Genomic DNA, 18,368 nt, shown 5'->3' with positions numbered 1-18,368 from the left:
TTTTCAGGACAACACGCCAGGGCTAGAATATCATGCAGCCGCTGCTGCCAGGTGCCAGTGGGGCTTTGGGGAGGGGCTGGGCAGGCATTTGGGAAGAACGTGCACTCCCCCTCCTGGCCCTCCCTACATCTGCCCACCTCCCTCACACAGAAATGGGCTCGTGTCTCCAGGGGACCTGTCTTTCCACTGCGATGGGAACATGAAGGTTTTCGCATGAAACCTTCACACTCAGGTGCACACTCACTCACAAACACGCATGGGTAAGAAGGAAATGTCTTAACTTGTAGGTGAATGGCCTTCCCCAGCAAGGCTGCCCCTCCAGCCTCATTTCTCTTACTTCCCCCTCCCACCTTCCTCCAGGGTGGACCCCCCAGTTGTGACCTTTGGTGGTGGAAAGAGTAGGTGATGTTAAGAGGTGGGCGGTCTGGGCTCCTTCAGTTGTGATTCCATTGCCACTGGCCAAGATCCAGGTACTGGTGTTGAGAGACACCAGGAATGGGAAATGTGCCCTTCTCTGATCTTTTGGATGCCAGGAGAGGCTGGCACAGAATGTCTTCTACCACTAAGGTCACTAAGTGGGATGTCGTAATTAGATTGTGGCAACTGTCCATAGCACCTACCTCAAAACAGGCCCTGGGGTGTGGATTCCCAACATTTCAGTCATGAGTCAACACCAACAGTGACATCTCTGGAAGAAAAGCCTGTCATTCTGGCCAGTATATGAGGTGAAATCTAAATTAAACCCATCTCTGTTAGAAACCAAGCCAGACAATGAAGGCAAATGCTCCTCTAAATCCAGGAAGATGCTTGGGTAGTTGTGGTTTTCAACCCAATGACAACTTGAGAAATAGATATGGTGCCATCACTGAAAAGTCCAGAGGAAGTAAGACACTGTCCCTGCATCCCAAGACTCAGGATCTGAAGGATGAGGAATCAGACACAAATCACTGTTACCATGAAAGGAGTATAAAATTTCAGTAGAGAGGGAGAACAACTGGTTATGGAAAAGTGACATTTGAGAAGGATCTTGAAAACGGGGTGGGCTGCCATAGTGTAGAGGGCTGAGGGTATGAAGAGGGGTTTTTTTCATTTTCCTTCAGAATGGAACAATATGAACAAATGCCACAAGGTTTTATTCCTTGATTTTCTATGAATCACCTGGTCACAATACAGATCACATTCCATGCCCTCATCTCTTCCACAAAATAGGGGAATGAGAGGATTTGAACACTTCTCCCAATACCACACGCTAACGTGGACTGCTTTACCAGAAGCTCCTGACATCAACAGTCCCAGACCTGGGTGTCCTTATAGATGTGGATCCAACCCAGGGAATCATGCAGAGATGGGGAAGAGCCAGGAGCCTCTGCCCCATCAGCAGGTGGGGGATGGCTCTGTCTTGATGCTTGTCAAAGTACCATGCTTCTTCCCTCCAGATAATCCCAGTGACAGGTCCCCGGGAAGGGGGCACCAAGGTCACCATCCGAGGAGAGAACTTGGGTCTGGAATTCCGGGACATCGCCTCTCATGTCAAGGTGGCAGGTGTGGAGTGCAGTCCTTTGGTGGATGGCTACATCCCAGCAGAACAGTAAGTGGGAGCCCCGTGAGACAGAGGGAGGGATGGCTTTGTGTTGATGACTCACCTCCCCTGGCCAACAACTGGCAGCCAACAGCACACAGTGTTAGAGACCATTGGGGTGGGGGGAACAGAATGCCCCTAACATTCGAGTGTCCTCCCCAGCCATCCAACCAGCTAGCTGCCATATTGGCAAGTATAGAAAGGGGTTGGGGACATGGGGCCGAGAGGGAAGAGAAATGTGATTGCTGCCTCCTTGGGGCGTGGCCGTGACGAAAGCAAAATTAAAATCTGTAAGAGAAACGTGAGTTTGGATCCCTACCACTCCCCCTGCTGCTGTCCCTTAGTCCTGACTCATGTCTTCCTCCAGTTACAAAAGAAGCTCAGCCTCTGCTACTCTCTGTGGAGGCTGAAAATGAAACTCCAGACCCACTCCATCCTGTAGGTGTTTGGGGTTGTTTTTCTCTTTTTCTCCATGCCAAGTCATGGAGCATGACGTGGGTCATTCCATGAGTGACCTTTACCTCCCAATCCACCTGTTAGAGGAGGTTTGTGAGTCATGTATCATTGCCTTGTAAATAAGTAAACACAATTTTCCAGCCCAGCAAACACACCCATGAAATGCACAGCACGATCTAGCTTTCATCCTATTTTGCTGCCCCTCCCAGAGTGACACCTTGCCACTTGCCAATTTTTAGGTCTCCCTTAGGTACATCAGTGGAGTTTACCTGTCCGCTTGCTGGGTCTTGCCCAGATTTCGTGATTCTGGAACCATCAGTACCACCATCCTCAATTCCCACTGATTTCCATCCAGAGCTTCCTAAAGCCATCTCAGTAGACCTTATGACTGAAGGGTCTACTCTTGATAGAATTCACCTCCCTGGTCCCGCATGGCTTATTTGCCCAAAGATGTTTCTGTGGCTCCTTCAACTTTTGGAGTACTTCTGAGGACAAAACCAAAGCCAGCTGCTACCAAGCTGTTGTGATTTGGGGAACTTTAAGATACCCTACTCCAGGCCTGCATAGCCAACTGGAAAATATCTGATTTTAAAGTCACATGATTGAACTATTGCAGTGATAGATCAGCGGATTAAGATAGAACACCCAGAAAAGAATTCTGATATGTAAAAATTTAGTATGTGATAAAGGTGACATTTCAAATCAGCAAGGAAAGCAAAGATGAGTTAATAAGCAGAGCTGGTTAACTCTGCAAAAAAAAAAAAAAAAAAAGACAATATCAGACCCTCGTTTCACATTATACACAAAACTAAATCCCAGATATATTAAAGAATTAGGTGAAAAAATAAATCTGTGGAGTGATTAGAATTTCTTTGATTTCAAGGGAAGTATAACTGTTCTAAGTATAAGAGCAAAAGAAAACAAGTTATAAAGGAAAAGATGAGAGGATCTGAGTGTCTAAAACTTAAAATTCGTACATCAAAAATCATTGTAAACAAAGAAAAACGTGAGCAGTAATCTGGGACTACCGTTACATCTTATGACAGTTATTATGTGCTTTTTTTTAATATACAAAGAGGTTCCATAAATAAAAAGGCAAATATCACAAAATGAGCAAAGAGCATGAAATGAGCATGAATGTGCAATTCACAAGACAAAGAACCAAAATTCATGTGAAAAAGTTAAATATCATTAGTAATCAATGAAATAAAAATTAAAACAATGGGGAACAATTTTAAAAAGTTAATGCCCAGTGCAGATGAGAAACATGAGAAATAGCACACCCATACATTCATACTCTGAGGGTAAATTGGGACACACTTTGTGGAAGGCAATTTGGAATGTGGATCGAAAATCTTTAGCCTGGTCATAGTGTTTCTAGAACTTTCCTTAAATAACCAGAATGCACAAATATGTATTTGCAAGCACACTTATTTTGGCCTTATTTGTAACGATGGAATATAGAAGCAACTTACATATTTTTAAGTAGGGAATTAATCAATTCTTAAATCATTATACATGCATAAGGCATTAAATTATATAGCCATCAAATCTGATATTACGGGAGAATCATGACCAGGCATATGCTCCAAGTGTATTAGCGAGAACATCATTCACTGAGCAGAATAGAGTTTCTCATTAATTCTGTAAAAGGAAAACAAGACTGAACACATGAACACCAAAATGTTGACAGTGAATATTTCTGGGTGGTTCAAATGGAGTGGGAGGAAGTGTATGTGCGGCAAGCATTTTTATGCACTTTCTCTTTTTTATTTATCCTAAACATGTATTCATTATGCTATCTGGACAGAAAGGCATCTATTTTTTACTGGACTGTCACCCAGAAGTTCTTTCTTTCTAAGAGAGACCTGGAAGCCATAAAGTAAAAGAAGGAGCCCCTGAACCACAAACACTTTTAAACTTCAGTGTGGCAAAAGACACTATAAAGAAAGTGGAAATACAGGTGGCAAGATGGGAGAAAATAATTGCAATACTTACTAGAAACAAAAATTAATACTCCTCATTCAGTAGCTCCTACAAAAAAAGACCACCCATTTAGCAATATAAAGAGACAGTCTTCAGACCAAAGGAAAAGCCATCTAAGATTTTTTTTTTACAACCGCACACACATATTTGCAAATATCTGCAACATCACTAGTGATCAGGGAAATAAAAATGACAGCAAAAAAAGCGATCTTTTTTTCCTATTGGAAAAAATTTCAAAGGATTGATAATATCTAGTGTTAGCAAAAGAGTGAAATAATCTCACCCAATTGCTTTTGACAGAAGCATAAATCAGTAACGACCCTTTGGGGCCATTATTTTCCTCTCCCTATCAAACATCACGTACATAAACAATGACCCCACAAGCTCCCCCCTTTGGAGATTTATTCTAATGAATATGCAGTGCTTGAGGATATTGCACATATATTAGTTGGTTCATTTTGCAGGTTATCTGGAGTAGGAGAAAAATCAGGGTAAGTTCAATGTCCATCAGTAGGAGGAGGGATACATAACGGTGCAGCCACAGCCACAGCGTGAAGCGCTATGAAGCGTTCAGAGAGGATCCCGTAGGGCTGTGCGCGCGGCAACACAGGGCAAGTCCACGCTGTGCTGTGCAGTAAAATGACAGGGATTTAGGACAGTGGGTAGTTAGGTTTCACTTTTATCTTTAAAGTCATGTATATGTTTATATATGTATGTTTTATGTAATTGTACACGTGCATGTATATAACACTACATGTGTGCGTGATACCAAACACACACACACACACACACACACACACACACACACATATCTGGGCAAGTTGCCTAACTTTTCTGTGCCTCAGTGTCTTCATTTGTAAAATGGAGATTTTATATATATTATATATATTACATATGTTTGCAGGGATCTAGAGAAAGCCTATGAGGAGGAGATAGATCTACATATGAATACCAGACTTTTTAAAGGAGATTAAGAGTGAAGAAAGGGACACTTATATTTACTGTCACACTTCTGTACTGTCTTGTTTTCAAGGGGTGTGAACAAATTTCATAATTAAAACAATGAACATTTTTAAAAAGGGACACGTCTCCGGCTCCTCTCCACCCCCCCAAACCCCCACCCCCCAGCAGGAGTCTCTCCTCTCTGCCAAGTGCCCAGCTGGGGCTGGGGGCAGAAAGCACTCCACGGAGGCAGTCCATACAGTAGGAACCAAGTGGCCTCGGGCCAGGGTCTGAAAACCTCAAGTGTCCTCCAGGGTCCCTGTCTGACATGCTGTGGGCCCTTGAGAAGGTCACTACCTCTCTGGCCCCTGCCAGCCCTGTTCCCTGAGCTGTTTGGCTGAAACATTCCCCACTCTCTGATTCACAGAGGGAACAAAATTATTGAATGAGGGACTGAGTGTCTGGGGTCAGAACACTAGGGATCCTCCCCTGGGCTCTCACTTGACAGAGAGTCTCCATGGAAATTGCACTTCCTCACTGCCCAAGAACCAAAAAGGAGCCTTACAGGGAAGGATCGGGGTGTCTTTCTCCTCCTCGTCCCCTGCCTTGAGACCCTACCGCAGAGAAGCGGCCAGGGTAGGCGTGGCGCCCAGGGGTCCCATGTGGGCGTCCTGTGCCCCTGCTGTGACCACGGGGTCTGTCCTCCCTTCCCCGCAGGATCGTGTGTGAGATGGGAGAGGCCAAGCCCAGCCAGCATGCAGGCTTCGTGGAGATCTGTGTGGCCGTGTGTCGGCCCGAGTTCATGGCCCGGTCCTCACAACTCTATTACTTCATGGTGAGTCCCGGCCTTTGGCAACCCGACCGGGCGCAGGTCACAGACGGCGTGACCATGGTTCTGGGCCCAGCTGGACCTCTGCGGTCAAACCACAAGCAGCTCATGGGAGTCTGTCGTGCAGTGTGAGAGCACAGTCCTGGAAATCTGAAAGACTGGATTCAAATCCAAACCATGCTATGTCTGGCCCCGACTCCAGGGAAGCTGCTCTGGCTCTCGGGCCCAGTGTCCCCCTCTGGCTGAGTGGCAGTGTGTCTGGCCTGGGGTGTGAGCCTTAGCTCTGCCACTTATTCACTGGGCGAACTTGGGAGAGGTGCTTAACCTTCCAGTGTCTTCATTTCTAAAATGAGGGTGATAATACTTGCATCTGCCCCTTAGTATTGTGACAATTACATCAAGCAGATGTGTCACTTCTCTCCTCTCCTGCATGGTTTCCACTGTGCCCTGCCCTTTCTTGGTACACTGGCACCCCATCACTTCTATCCCATCATCTACTTTCAGCCCACCTTCTCCACTCCCCGTAGCTCCGTCCTATGACCTCCTTAATCCCACGCCCCACCCCCCACCTCCCCTGCACCCCACTCCACCTTCCTCTAGCCACATCATTACCCTCCTTGCACACCCTTCCCTGCCTGTGGCCTGTCTGCAGACTCCGACCTCCACATTCCCTCCAGCCAGGAACCTCGCTGGCCCAGCAGAGGCCACCCCTAGTGAGGGGTTCTGGGGGGGACAGGGGCTCTCGGGACCTCTCGGGACCTTGGGCAAGCACTCTCATGTGCTTCTCTGCTGCCCTGCTCACTGCCTCATTTTTAAAACTGTCTTTCCATCCAGTTAACGTCTGGGGTTAATGACAGCTCTGATGGGATACTTTCCTCATGATTACGAGCTGCTTTAGAAGCTGGGAGCCTGAAGTGATGGATCTTATGCCTGGGCATCAAATGCTCCAGAACACATCCCAGGAAGCCCACTTTTCTCCCTCCCTCCTCCCACCCTCTGTCCCTCCTCCACCTTCCTTGCTCTCTTCCTCCTTTCTCTCTCCAACTGACAACCATTTATCACCTTGCACCATCCCTCCCACTAGATTATTTGATAAATATTTGCTTAATTGGTTGAATCTTATAATTTGGTGGCCCTGGCTCGTGGGTGTTCCAGGGATGATTCAGAGCCTGTACAGCCCCTCTCCAGACCCCACCCCACCCCACCGTCCAGAAGGAGAGGTAGGACAGAGGATGTGCATGCAGACATGCCTGTGGTGGGGGCCCAATCTGGGAGGGATGTGCAGCCTCCACCTCCTCCCCCCACAGCCCTGTCCTCGGCTCCCTGCTCCACTCTTAAGAACCCCCCCTCCTCCTAAACTCGGTTGGCTGGCGCTGCCTGTGCATAACACACATATGGGATGGATTTAATGGATGTGTTGATTCAAATCCCATCTCTTTAGGATTTGTCCCCCCACCTTCTTTGGAAAGGCTTTCAGGAAGTTTCCAAGTGAAACCCAACACACCTGGACACAATCAGTGACACACGTGTCCGTGTGTCTATAGAGAGACGCGGGTGTACTCTGTGTTACATGGATGTCTCGACACGTACGTGGTGGATCCAACTGAGTTGAGATACCGAGAGGAAGAGAGACAGAGATAGAGGCAGAGACAGCACTCCCCAAGTGTCTTCATCCCCACTTCTAGAAGGACCCGGGGCGCTGCTGCCTTCAGAGGCTGCCCGGGCTCCTCGGTCTGACCCACCCTGTCTGTCCGATCCTGTTTCCCAAGGCTTTGCATGGCCTGACCCCTTTCGTCTCTCCATGTCCTTCCCCACGTTGCCTTGAGCCGTGTCCTCCTTGTCAGCCCAAGCTCTGCTCTTGAGCCTCACAGTGCCTTCCCTGAATACGCAGCCTGTGGAACCCATGGTGCCTGGCCCACTGGGGGCTCCCTGGCATCTGCCCACACTGCATTGGCCGTTGCCTCTTGGAGCCTGTGCTCCTCTGTTCAGACCCGCAAGTCTTTGGAGATGAAGCCCTGGCTGTTCCCTTCTTTGTTAGCCCCCCATGGTGCTTAGGCACTCTTAAACCTCTCCGCTCATTGGAATCTCCTGTGAGGCTTTAAACAAAATGCTCTGGAGCCCCCCTGAGCTGAGTCACACGCTAGAGGTGGGGATCCTAACTCAGCCCAGGCTGAGGACCACCGGCCTAGGAATCTGATGGAATCTGTTCCATCTATCTTATGGAACAGATACCACATGCCTGTCGCTGACTGGTCCCAGGCTTAGTACTTACAAGGAGCCTGTGCAGTATTCAAAAGCTGCTTCTGCTCTCAGGTAAGGCCAGTCTTGCTTGCACTCCTGTTTCCACTCTGGAGCAGGATGCGGTTAGGTGCAGGTAACAAGGCAAGGCTTCAAGGAAGAGGCTGAGCATACAAGGAGCAATATGATGCTCCAGATGAACCTGGAGTAGTGGGAAGCAGTCCCTGGTGTAAGGTACACAGGTGCACCAAAAGATGGGAACACAAGAGATGGAGAGGGAAGGGGGTTCATGAGAAGAGAAGAGGTCAGAGCACAAAGATAGGTCAGGAAAGATGAGAGCTGTTGCCGCAAGGCAAAAATGCACTGGTCCAGTGGGGCTGTGGGACTCAAAGATTTGTGCGGCTTTTTTGTTTGCGGGATACCTCTGAGGAATGGTACTGGTGCCACATGTCTACTGAGGAGGACTTTTAGGGAGGAGGCACGATGCTAGGGACCTGAGTCCTCCACAGCCTCCAGTGTGCATCGAAGAGCCCAATCATTGAGGGGCCTAGGAGCCTGCAGAGCTCCTAGGGGGCCAGGTGGGAATGGGGGTCACCCAGGTGGTGAGAAGAGACAGGAGGACCCTCTATCATGCTCCCCAGCATCTCAGAGCCTTCATTGCCTTTCTGCTCCACTAAGCAGCTTGCAGGGGGCACACAGAAGCTCCTGACTCTTCTGGAGTCCTGAGACAGCTGGAGAAGCTGGAGACTTGGGGCACATTGGGGGTCCTTTTCCAGGGGTGCCTCTCAGGATCTGGAGCATGCAGGGGAGCCCCTTCCCAGTGTTGAGGTTGGGAGTGAGGTTTGGCTCTAACTCCATTTCCCTCCACAAATCAGGCCAGACTCTCATGTGTGGGTTTATTCACCCAGAACCCAACTGCCAAGGCCAAGGGATCAGCATTCTTGGTTTTGCCCTTAGATCTCCCTAGAGATCTCCATGGAGGGAAACTTTTCCTCCCCACCTCCATCTGGGAACCAAGTGAAGAGGTGACAAAAAATACAGAATTTGATTTCCCATGCAAACCCACCATGAAATATTTATGAAGCATGACTTGAATAATTAATAGTTTCTCACAACTTTAAAACATGTCTCCATGTCATCCTCTGCTCACTCCAGAATAATCCCCCCAAGCCTGCCACTGCAGAGCCAACAGGGATTCCTCACTTGTATCCCTTCTAGAACCCCATCTACTGGGGTTGGGGGGTGGGGAGATGGAGTCAAAGTCATCTATCTTTGACTCCATCTCTAGGGCCAGCCTTACCTCCCACAGACTATCCCTCTCTTTCCCCTCCAGACAATGAAGCAAAGGCATCATTTATGGGAGGTGATCCCATTACAGAAGCAGAGAACCAGCAGGTGCCTTTGAGATAACTCATTTTGACCCAGCTCTCTGATGTTATGGTCAGAGAGGTTACAGGACCTGTTCCAGGTCACACAGCAAGATCTAGGCAGAGCTAAGAAACCAGGGCTCTTTCCAGGGCCTCACTCCACCCTGGTCCAGGGCTCCGTTTGGGAGCATCTAGCAGCGCTAGACTGAAGCATGCCTTAGCTTTGGGTGCAGGGGGATGCCAGGCTAGGGCTCTGCAGGGACCCGGTAGGCAGCAGGGCATGTGGGCCCTGCCAGCATGCAGGGTAGACACTGTGTGCAGCGGTCAGCAAGTCGCCCAGGCTCCTTCTCTCCTTCTCAGGTGTTAGGAATGGAGGCCTCTCCTGGGGAGCAGGCCTGCCAGCTGGGAGCCCAGTAGGTTCAACTTTTGGTGTGGAATTCTTTAAGGGGTCAGGGAGAGAGAAATCTTCATTTTTTTTTTTTGAATACTTGTATACCTGTGTTTATTTTTTAAAATTTTTTTCTTTTTTATAAATTTATTTTTTATTGGTGTTCAATTTGCCAACATATAGAATAACACCCAGTGCTCATCCCTTCAAGTGCCCCCCTCAGTGCCCGTCACCCATTCACTCCCACCCCCTGCCCACCTCCCCTTCCACCACCCCTAGTTAGTTTCCCAGAGTTAGGAGTCTCTCATGTTCTGTCTCCCTTTCTGATATTTCTTCATTTAAATGCAGATACAGGCTTCTCACCTGGGACCAAGGAAAGTTTTTTCCATTAAAATGCTAATGAAAGAACAAACCACAACTCCAAATCCTCAGCTCTCAGGTGCCCCCTCTCACCATCCCACCCTCACTCAATCCACTGACCCTTCTTGGCTTCTCTTCCTGGGTTTTCCTGGGGTCTTCAGGACCCACTGCTCTGGCCTCTGGGTGTTTGGGCAGCTCTCTGGAAGAGCCAGCCCCGTGGAAGGAGCAGATCACCTTCCCGAAAACAATTGAGGAGATGCTAGAGAGCCAGAGCTCTGGAGTCAGATCTCAGATGGGCTGCTTTTTAGCTGTGTGAATCTCTTCTGTAAAGTGGGTACTAACACCTACCTTGTAGAATGGATTGGGAAAATAAATTATATAGACATGGATGAGGAGATAAAGCCTGCCAGTTAGAACCGCAGCACGCAGCAGCTGTTATTATTACTGTGATTATATGGAGGTATAAACCCGCAGGTCCAGAATGTTGCTTCTCCCACACAAGCCCAGTAGGACTCCGTGGGCTCTTTGGGAGGCCACTGTTACTGAGCAACTCCGGGAGCGGGGTGCTGCCCCTTCAGACCCTGTCCCGGTCGTGTCTCAGGCCATATCCTTTCCTACACAGACGCTAACTCTCTCGGACCTGAAGCCCAAACGGGGGCCCATGTCCGGGGGCACCCAAGTGACCATCACAGGCACCAACCTAAACGCGGGCAGCAACGTGGTGGTGATGTTCGGGAAGCAGCCCTGCCTCTTCCACAGGTAACGCACCTCCAGGCAGGCCTCAGGGGCTCACAGCCCAGAAGGTGGGGTGGGCAGGGCTGCCCCAGGGCAGCAGGCGGACTTCCAGGGCTCACTCACCTCTTGGAAGTGCTTTCTCCTCCCTGAGAAAAGGGCCCTTTGCTTTGAGGGAAGATGGTATGGGCATACCTGGCTGTGGGTGTCTGGGGCTCAGTCTGGAGCCCTGCCAGGCAGCCCTTCCCTAGATGGGCCATTCATGCTGTTGCCTGCCATTTAGCCTCTGTGCCCCGACACCGACCACCGATACAGAACCCTGGGGTTCCATGGACACACTTGGGAATCTAGAGCCCTTGCCCCCTGCCGCAGAGCCAGCCAGGACTGCTGAGACCTGCCAGGGGCCCCCTAGCCCAGCTGGCTGAGATTGAACGTCCCGAGGGCCGCCAGCTCTCTCTCCCCCTGGTTGCACCATCCAGGCTCAGGAGGGCACGGCCTCCATAAGCCAGGCGCCTCGGGGATAGCAAGGAGGCCAGGGCTTCATCTGATGCAGGACTCAGGGACGTGGTGGGGATGTGACATTCCACACATGGTTCCCCGGGGCCAGAACCATGCTGAGGGCTGAGAGAGATCTGAAGTCAGGCCAAGGGTAAAGAAAAAAAAAATCCGTCTGACACTTGCTGAAATAGGAAGAAAGAGTTTACTAAGGACTATTGCAATGGGTGTCAGAAAGGAATAAGGCTTCACTCCAAACATGCCAAAGACAGCTGGGGATTTATAGCCACCAGCAGAGCGAGGGGTGCGCGCAAGGGGAGGGGGTGGGCTTGGGGGACACTGATGTGATATTAACTATCGGTGGTGGGATCCCTGGGTGGCGCAGCGGTTTGGCGCCTGCCTTTGGCCCAGGGCGTGATCCTGGAGACCCGGGATCGAATCCCACGTCAGGCTCCTGGTGCATGGAGCCTGCTTCTCCCTCTGCCTGTGTCTCTGCCTCTCTCTCTCTCTCTGTGACTATCATAAATAAATAAAAATTAAAAAAAAAAATTTAACTATCGGTGGCAAGAATAGGAAAATTCTTGCTAAACTGACTTAATAGGATTCTTGCTGAAGGCAGCCCGGGGTGATCGGGGATCAAGGGTTGGAGAACTCTGGCTGACCTGACTTAGCAGGATTCTTGCTAAAAATGGGGCTTGGCAGGCCCAAGACGGGGCCCAAAGGATGAGGCCTCATTGAAAAGAGGTCTTCGAGGAGCCTGTTCATGATTTGGTCCAGGAGAGGGTCTTTAGGGCCTAGAGGCAGTGTGCCCCGTGGCCTCCGAGGCCCTGCAGACAGGGCAGGGGTGGGCCCTGGCCTCGGACCACTGTCCCTGCCAACACCCAGGAGCCCAGCTCCATGTCTGCCCTCCCTGCAGACGTTCTCCATCCTACATCATCTGCAACACCACATCCTCAGATGAGGTCCTGGAAATGAAGGTGATGGTGCAAGTGGACAAGGCCAGTATCCACCAGGACCTGTTCTTCCAGTACGTGGAGGACCCCACCATCGTGCGGATCGAGCCAGAGTGGAGCATAGTCAGGTAGGGGTGGCCCTGACCTAGGGTTTCCTTCCCCGACTCTCAAGAGCCAAGGACATCTCTGGGGCCCGGGTCTGCTTGGAAGACTGATGACCCGGGGTTGGTTCAGAGCACCGCCCCCTGGACCATACCTTCCTGCCAGGGCACCCTCCTTTCACTGAAAATACCTCTGAGTGGGACCCAGACCCAGAGCCCAAGCTCTGGTCAGCAAGAGCCCATGGCCCCTAATCTGAGGATTCGGTATATGTGCCTGGAGGCCATGATACCCTCACAGTGACTGTGGGGGGTGCCAGGCCTGTTCCCAAATACGGGTGATAATCCCAGTCCTGCTGAGGGATGTAGGAGAAAGAGTAAGATCAGATCCAACTTCTCCTTGGCCTAAAGCAAACAGCATGTCCTTACCACCAAGGTCCAATTCGAATGCCCATCCTCTGGGTTTCTATAACCTCCTGCCGTCCCTCTGTCATGCTCTGTCATGATCTCTAGTTGTCTGCTTGCTTCGCCCCTCCCTCTACTGCTCACTCCTCAGGGGCAGGGACTGGGTCTTGTTCCCTGTTCTTTCCATGGGGCCAGCATGTGTATAGAGAGCATATGTCCTGAGAGGCAGCCAGGGATGTGCTGTTACAGGAAGACCCTCCAGTGCCACCTCTCACTCAGCCGTACACCAGCTACGTAACTTCCTGGGGTCTCCTCTTGAGAGATTCACCATCGGGGGCTTTGGAAATTCCAGGGTCCCTGGGGCCCCTCTCAGTCCCCTGCTTGGTGGGGCTCCAGCATGTGGCATCTCACTTCAGGGAGGGAACTGCAGGAGTGCTGCCCTGGTCCCTGGAGGATAGATCGTAAGGAGAAGCTGCTGCACAGAGCATCCTGACAGCAAGGCAGGCCCCTGCTGACCATTGGGAGACTGCTGAGTGGGGGCCTAGGGGGAGTGCAACGGGACTTGGGGTGGAAAGGACTGGGCTCAGCCCAGCCAAACGTCCTCAGGTTACTTAACATCTCTGGGCCTGTGGCTTCTCATCTGTCAAGTCCCTTCCGGGACACTGGGAGGGCTAAGCCAGATGCATATGCACAGTGCTGCGCCTGGCTCAACTCTCGACCACTGCCTCTGGCTGAGTCCTCAGCCCTCCTCACTGTTGGCTTCAGTTCTAGAAGGCATCTGGCATCGGGGGATGGGGGAGGGCAAGAAGATGTAGTTCCCATGGCTGAAGCAGGGGTCAGGGACAAGTCCAGTCCAGAGAATAATCTTTTAAAATAGGGGTCAGGAGACTCCAACCTGAGGGCCAGATCTGGCCATCACCACCTTTTATAAATAAAGTTTTATTGGAACACAGCCATGCTCCTTCGTATATGTTTTGTCTATAGCTGCTTTCTCACCACAGCAGCAGAGTTGAGTAATTGCAACAGACCATATGGCCTGGAAGCCTAAAATATTTACTCTCTGGCCCTTTCCAGGAATGTTTGCCACCCCCGGCCTTAAACCCATGAAAGACGGGCAGCCTTTGTGGAGATGAGATTGGTTATCCTCAGCCGTTACTCCGTAAAACCCAAACTTAATAAGCTTTGGCCGTGATTTTAAAGTAGACGACTATAAGGCACAGAGAGCGGGAAAGAGTCTGTAGGAAGCTATTCTGGGATTTGCCCCCAGGGCCAGGTGAATCCAGGAAGTTGGTGTAGCCCTCGGTCTAGACAAACTCAGCAGCTCCCTGAGGAACTCACAGCCTAGTTTAATTCAGCTCTTCCTCAAGTCGCTGTCATGGAAATAGAGGCTGCGTCTTTCCTGGCACCCAGAGGCCGACCCTGAACCATGTTCCTAACAAGAGGGAGGTTGGAAGCACGTTCTGGGCCTGCCAGCGGGTTCTAGAATTTTTGCTGCAGTGAACAAATTCTCTGATGGGGCGGGGCTCTGCCAAGTGTGGCTTTGCCTTGCTCACAACAGCCTGGGCTCTGCACGCATGAACAGTGATGTGGGGGGTCCGTTCTCAAAGTGGATTGAATTGGCGATTAAGAAGATTGGGAGATGGCCAGATAGCAGAATCTCATTCTGGAACGCAGCCACGGGCAGAAGAGCCTGTCTGGGTTTTATAGGAATCTTCTTGCATGTATGTGCGTGCCCTGTGCACGTGCTATGCATGTGCGTGTGTGTGAGTGGGAAGGCAGGTGGAGGGCAAGAGAAAGCCAGGGAACAACTGGGAGTGTAGCGATGGGTAGAGATGCAGAGAGGTAGAAATGAATATGGGCGACAGGGGTTCTTCACACACCAAGCTTACGACTGTTTCAGATAGTAGGACTCTTCTTGAAGATACTTCTTGATGGTGGGGACAGTGACTTGTCACTTCCTTTGAGTAGGCCCCCAGGAAGTCAGCCCCTGCCCCATGTCAGCTTCTCAGAGCCCTCTAGATAACAATGGCACCCAGGTTTTTTTTGGAAAGCTACACAAAGAATCTCCTGCTCCCTCCTCACCCGTACCTGGCTGACACCCAGGCTACAGGAGACCTGAGTCTCCGAACATGCGCTGTTTGCCTTCCTACATGAGGTTCCTGGGTGTCTGGGCCTCTGCCTTTCCCAGACCTCAGCAGACTGAAGCCCAGAGTCAAACTGTGGTGATGGCCCCAGGGAGAAGACTGTGCTCAGACCCTGGAGGGTCTGGTGGGGGACATTCGGGAGGAAGGCTTTCCTTAGGCCAAAGTCAGTGTGAAAATCTCCCTGTGACTGGCAAGGGCCATGGGAGAGACACCAGGGGGCTGCAGAGAAGCATCTGACTCAGGCAAGCCTCCAAGGATGCCAAGCTGAGTGCAGGATGGCCACAGACATCTGGTCATCACTGGTTCCCTTGGCTGCTTAGAACTCATCCTTCTTATTATTCAGTCAGTTTGCCACCATTGTCCCCGTGAACATTATCACGCCTCCTGGTTGGCATTGCCTTTAATGCCAGAGCCTCATCATCATCATCATCACAGTCGTCAAGTGCCCTGTGCTGACACGCCTCCTTTTCTCCCCCACCCCATCAGTGGCAACACACCCATTGCCGTATGGGGGACTCACCTGGACCTCATACAGAATCCCCAGATCCGTGCCAAGCATGGAGGGAAGGAGCACATCAATGTGAGTCCAGGGCTAGCAGGGGGGGCATGGGGCTGTCCAGGCAAGATGTCACTTTCCCAAAGGGTGTGGGAAATCCCAAGTAGGGCAGGTCCCCCGGACACAGATTACCCATTGGAGCTCTGGGATGGTGAGATGAGGGAGCAGACATGATGGCATTTTTATACCTTGGGATATGGGCAGGGAGAAGCAATCGCTTCTGGGGGGTCTGGGGTTCCATTCCCTTATTCCTCCAACTTTCGGACCCCCAGGGCTGTTCCTTAGCTTAGAGAGAGCCTAGTCACTGCCACAACTGCTGTGGGCACAGGCACTCCTTGAGTGGCCAGCTTCTATGGTCCTGGCTGCAGAGGGGCAGTGGCCCATCCTTAACTGTCCCCTGTCAACACCATGCAGTGCGATCGCACGGAGGAAGCCCTGGTGGGTGTGTTGGGGCTGTGTGGGCCCAGACACTGCATGGTCTTCCCTCTCTGGCCCCTCTAGCTCTGTGAGGTTCTGAATGCTACTGAGATGACCTGCCAGGCTCCAGCCCTCGCTCTGGGGCCCGACCACCAGTCCGACCTGACCGAGAGGCCCGAGGAGTTTGGCTTCATCCTGGACAACGTCCAGTCGTTGCTCATCCTCAACAAGACTAACTTCACCTACTACCCCAACCCCGTGTTCGAGGCCTTTGGGCCCTCGGGAATCCTGGAGCTCAAGCCCGGCACCCCCATCATCCTGAAGGTAGAGCAAGGTGGTGGGCAGGAGGCGGGAAGCAAGGAAGCTGCTGCATGGAACAGGGAGGCTTTCCAAGTCACTGAGAGAAGCCAGAAGTCATGGGCTCCAGTCCAACTTCATAATCGGAGCCCCTAGCAGAGGTTGTGTCATAGTCCAGAGTATGAGAAACACTGTCTCTGAGTTTGTATTGAGAGGCAGACTCTCTTTAGAGGCCACAGAGACTTGATCAGGGCAGCTGGATCCGTCGTGGCCACCTGACTCCCAGGCTTTCTCTGTTCCCTGAGTCTAGGACCTGGGAGGTCAAAGGCTCATGCTCCTTCCTCCCATGTAGCCCTTTGCAAACCACAGTATAGGGTTTCTTTGGAGCACGGGTTGCAAATCAGGTATAGCACCCATGACAATTCCAATCAACTGGGAGTGATTGACCCCAACACTGCGTTGAGAAGGGTTGAGGCTGCATTTGGTTAGGTTAAAGAGTGCCTTGATTACGGGCCCCAGTGAGGAAGGGAGATGGTAGTGTAAGCGCCACAAAGTTTTTGGAAGGTGGCCTCTCCACCAGCTCACCAGCAGGACGGGACCTCTGGGCGGGAGGATGTGGCCACCAGCCAGTCGCTGTGGTCTGGACCCTGGGGTGCCAACTGGGGCTTCCTTGTGCCTCCCAGGGCAAGAACCTGATCCCACCCGTGGCCGGGGGCAACGTGAAGCTGAACTACACGGTGCTGGTGGGGGAGAAGCCGTGCACTGTGACCGTGTCGGATGTGCAGCTGCTCTGCGAGTCCCCCAACCTCATCGGCAGGCACAAAGTCATGGTGAGCCTGGCAGAGGGTCCAGGGGGATGCGTGATGGCTGAGGTGGGCATGAGGGATGCCAGAGTGTGAGCAGACCAGCTCCACCCTGGGCACCAGGGCTTTCCGGGGGAATCCTTATGCTCATCCTACTCATCCTCTTATGGAGCAAGGCAAAGCTGCGTTAATATGATGTGCACGGTGCCTGTTACAGGCAGGGCCCGGGCAGGGCAGGACCACTGTTGGCAACATAACCTCATACTCCGTGCCTCGGTCCTTATGCTGGGATGAGTCTCAGGGAGCCAGTCATCGAAGTCATGTCAGACTTCTTGAGGTCCCAGTTGTGTGCTGTGTCCTTATGAAGATGACAATGCTGGTCCTGAGTACTGTGCAGCATCCCATCTCTGGGCCCCCCAGACCCATCCCTCAGCCCCCACGCACACCCCAGCGGTTCTTACAAGAGCCAGTGATGATGGTTCTCCTCCCTGGAGCCCTTTCCGTCTGTCCCCCCACCCCGCCTGTGGCCAGTTCATCCAGGTCCTGGGCCTGCTCCCCCCTTGCCCCAGCTCTGTGCCAGCTCCCAGCTTCCTGTCGCCTGCTGTGCCCCCAGGCCCGCGTCGGTGGCATGGAGTACTCCCCGGGGATGGTGTACGTGGCCCCAGACAGCCCGCTCAGCCTGCCTGCCATCGTCAGCATCGCCGTGGCAGGCGGCCTCCTGGTCATCTTCATCGTCGCCGTCCTCATCGCCTACAAACGCAAGTCCCGCGAAAGCGACCTCACACTGAAGCGGCTGCAGATGCAGATGGACAATCTGGAGTCGCGCGTGGCCCTGGAGTGCAAAGAAGGTACCGGGGGACCAGGGGTCATGGTCTGACCTCTAACTCTGGCCTCTGAGCTGGTGTCCAGACCCGACCCAGATCCCAGCAGACCCACCCCCTCCCCTGGTTCCCCAGGTCAGGCTGGGGTGGTCTTGAACCCCAGAAGGGCAGCTCGCAGCCACAAATCCTGAATCCTGGCCGCCGGGGTTTTACACTCCCCTCTCGGGAGGGAGCTTGGGGTATCTTGACACACAACACGTTCAGCAACCTTGAACTCCCCGCCTTTAGGCTGTAGGGCTGATTTGAGGTTTAGAGGGAAGCGGGTTGCACAGCTTGTATTTTTAAAAATTACTGACACCACCGTGATGTGAAGTCAGCGGTGCTAAATCCAGGAAGGAAACTTAGGAGTCAGAGTCTTGTCGCCCCCAGGGTATCATTTCATGAGTCACCCTGGGAGGGTCTGAGTGGGTCCTTTGCTGTGGATTTTTTTCTCGGAGTCCAT

General features: G+C 51.8%; 1 protein-coding gene across 3 annotated transcripts in view; it reads left to right on the top strand.

Annotated features, from left to right (window-relative positions):
• PLXNA4 (plexin A4) overlaps positions 1 to 18,368 on the top strand; it is a 428,345-nt gene that overhangs the window by 358,865 nt on the left and 51,112 nt on the right. For all 3 annotated transcript variants that reach the window (XM_041727610.1, XM_041727611.1, XM_041727612.1), the window contains exons 13-20: positions 1,437 to 1,588; positions 5,681 to 5,798; positions 10,768 to 10,904; positions 12,289 to 12,453; positions 15,459 to 15,552; positions 16,030 to 16,269; positions 16,926 to 17,072; positions 17,659 to 17,893. In XM_041727610.1, coding sequence (XP_041583544.1) covers positions 1,437 to 1,588; positions 5,681 to 5,798; positions 10,768 to 10,904; positions 12,289 to 12,453; positions 15,459 to 15,552; positions 16,030 to 16,269; positions 16,926 to 17,072; positions 17,659 to 17,893 — 1,288 coding nt within the window. The remainder of the gene's footprint in view (positions 1 to 1,436; positions 1,589 to 5,680; positions 5,799 to 10,767; positions 10,905 to 12,288; positions 12,454 to 15,458; positions 15,553 to 16,029; positions 16,270 to 16,925; positions 17,073 to 17,658; positions 17,894 to 18,368) is intronic.

Source organism: Vulpes lagopus, chromosome 13, assembly GCF_018345385.1.
Source record: "Vulpes lagopus strain Blue_001 chromosome 13, ASM1834538v1, whole genome shotgun sequence".
In the NCBI taxonomy this organism is placed as follows: Eukaryota; Metazoa; Chordata; class Mammalia; order Carnivora; family Canidae; genus Vulpes; species Vulpes lagopus.
This window is presented reverse-complemented; position numbering and strand designations above follow the sequence as displayed.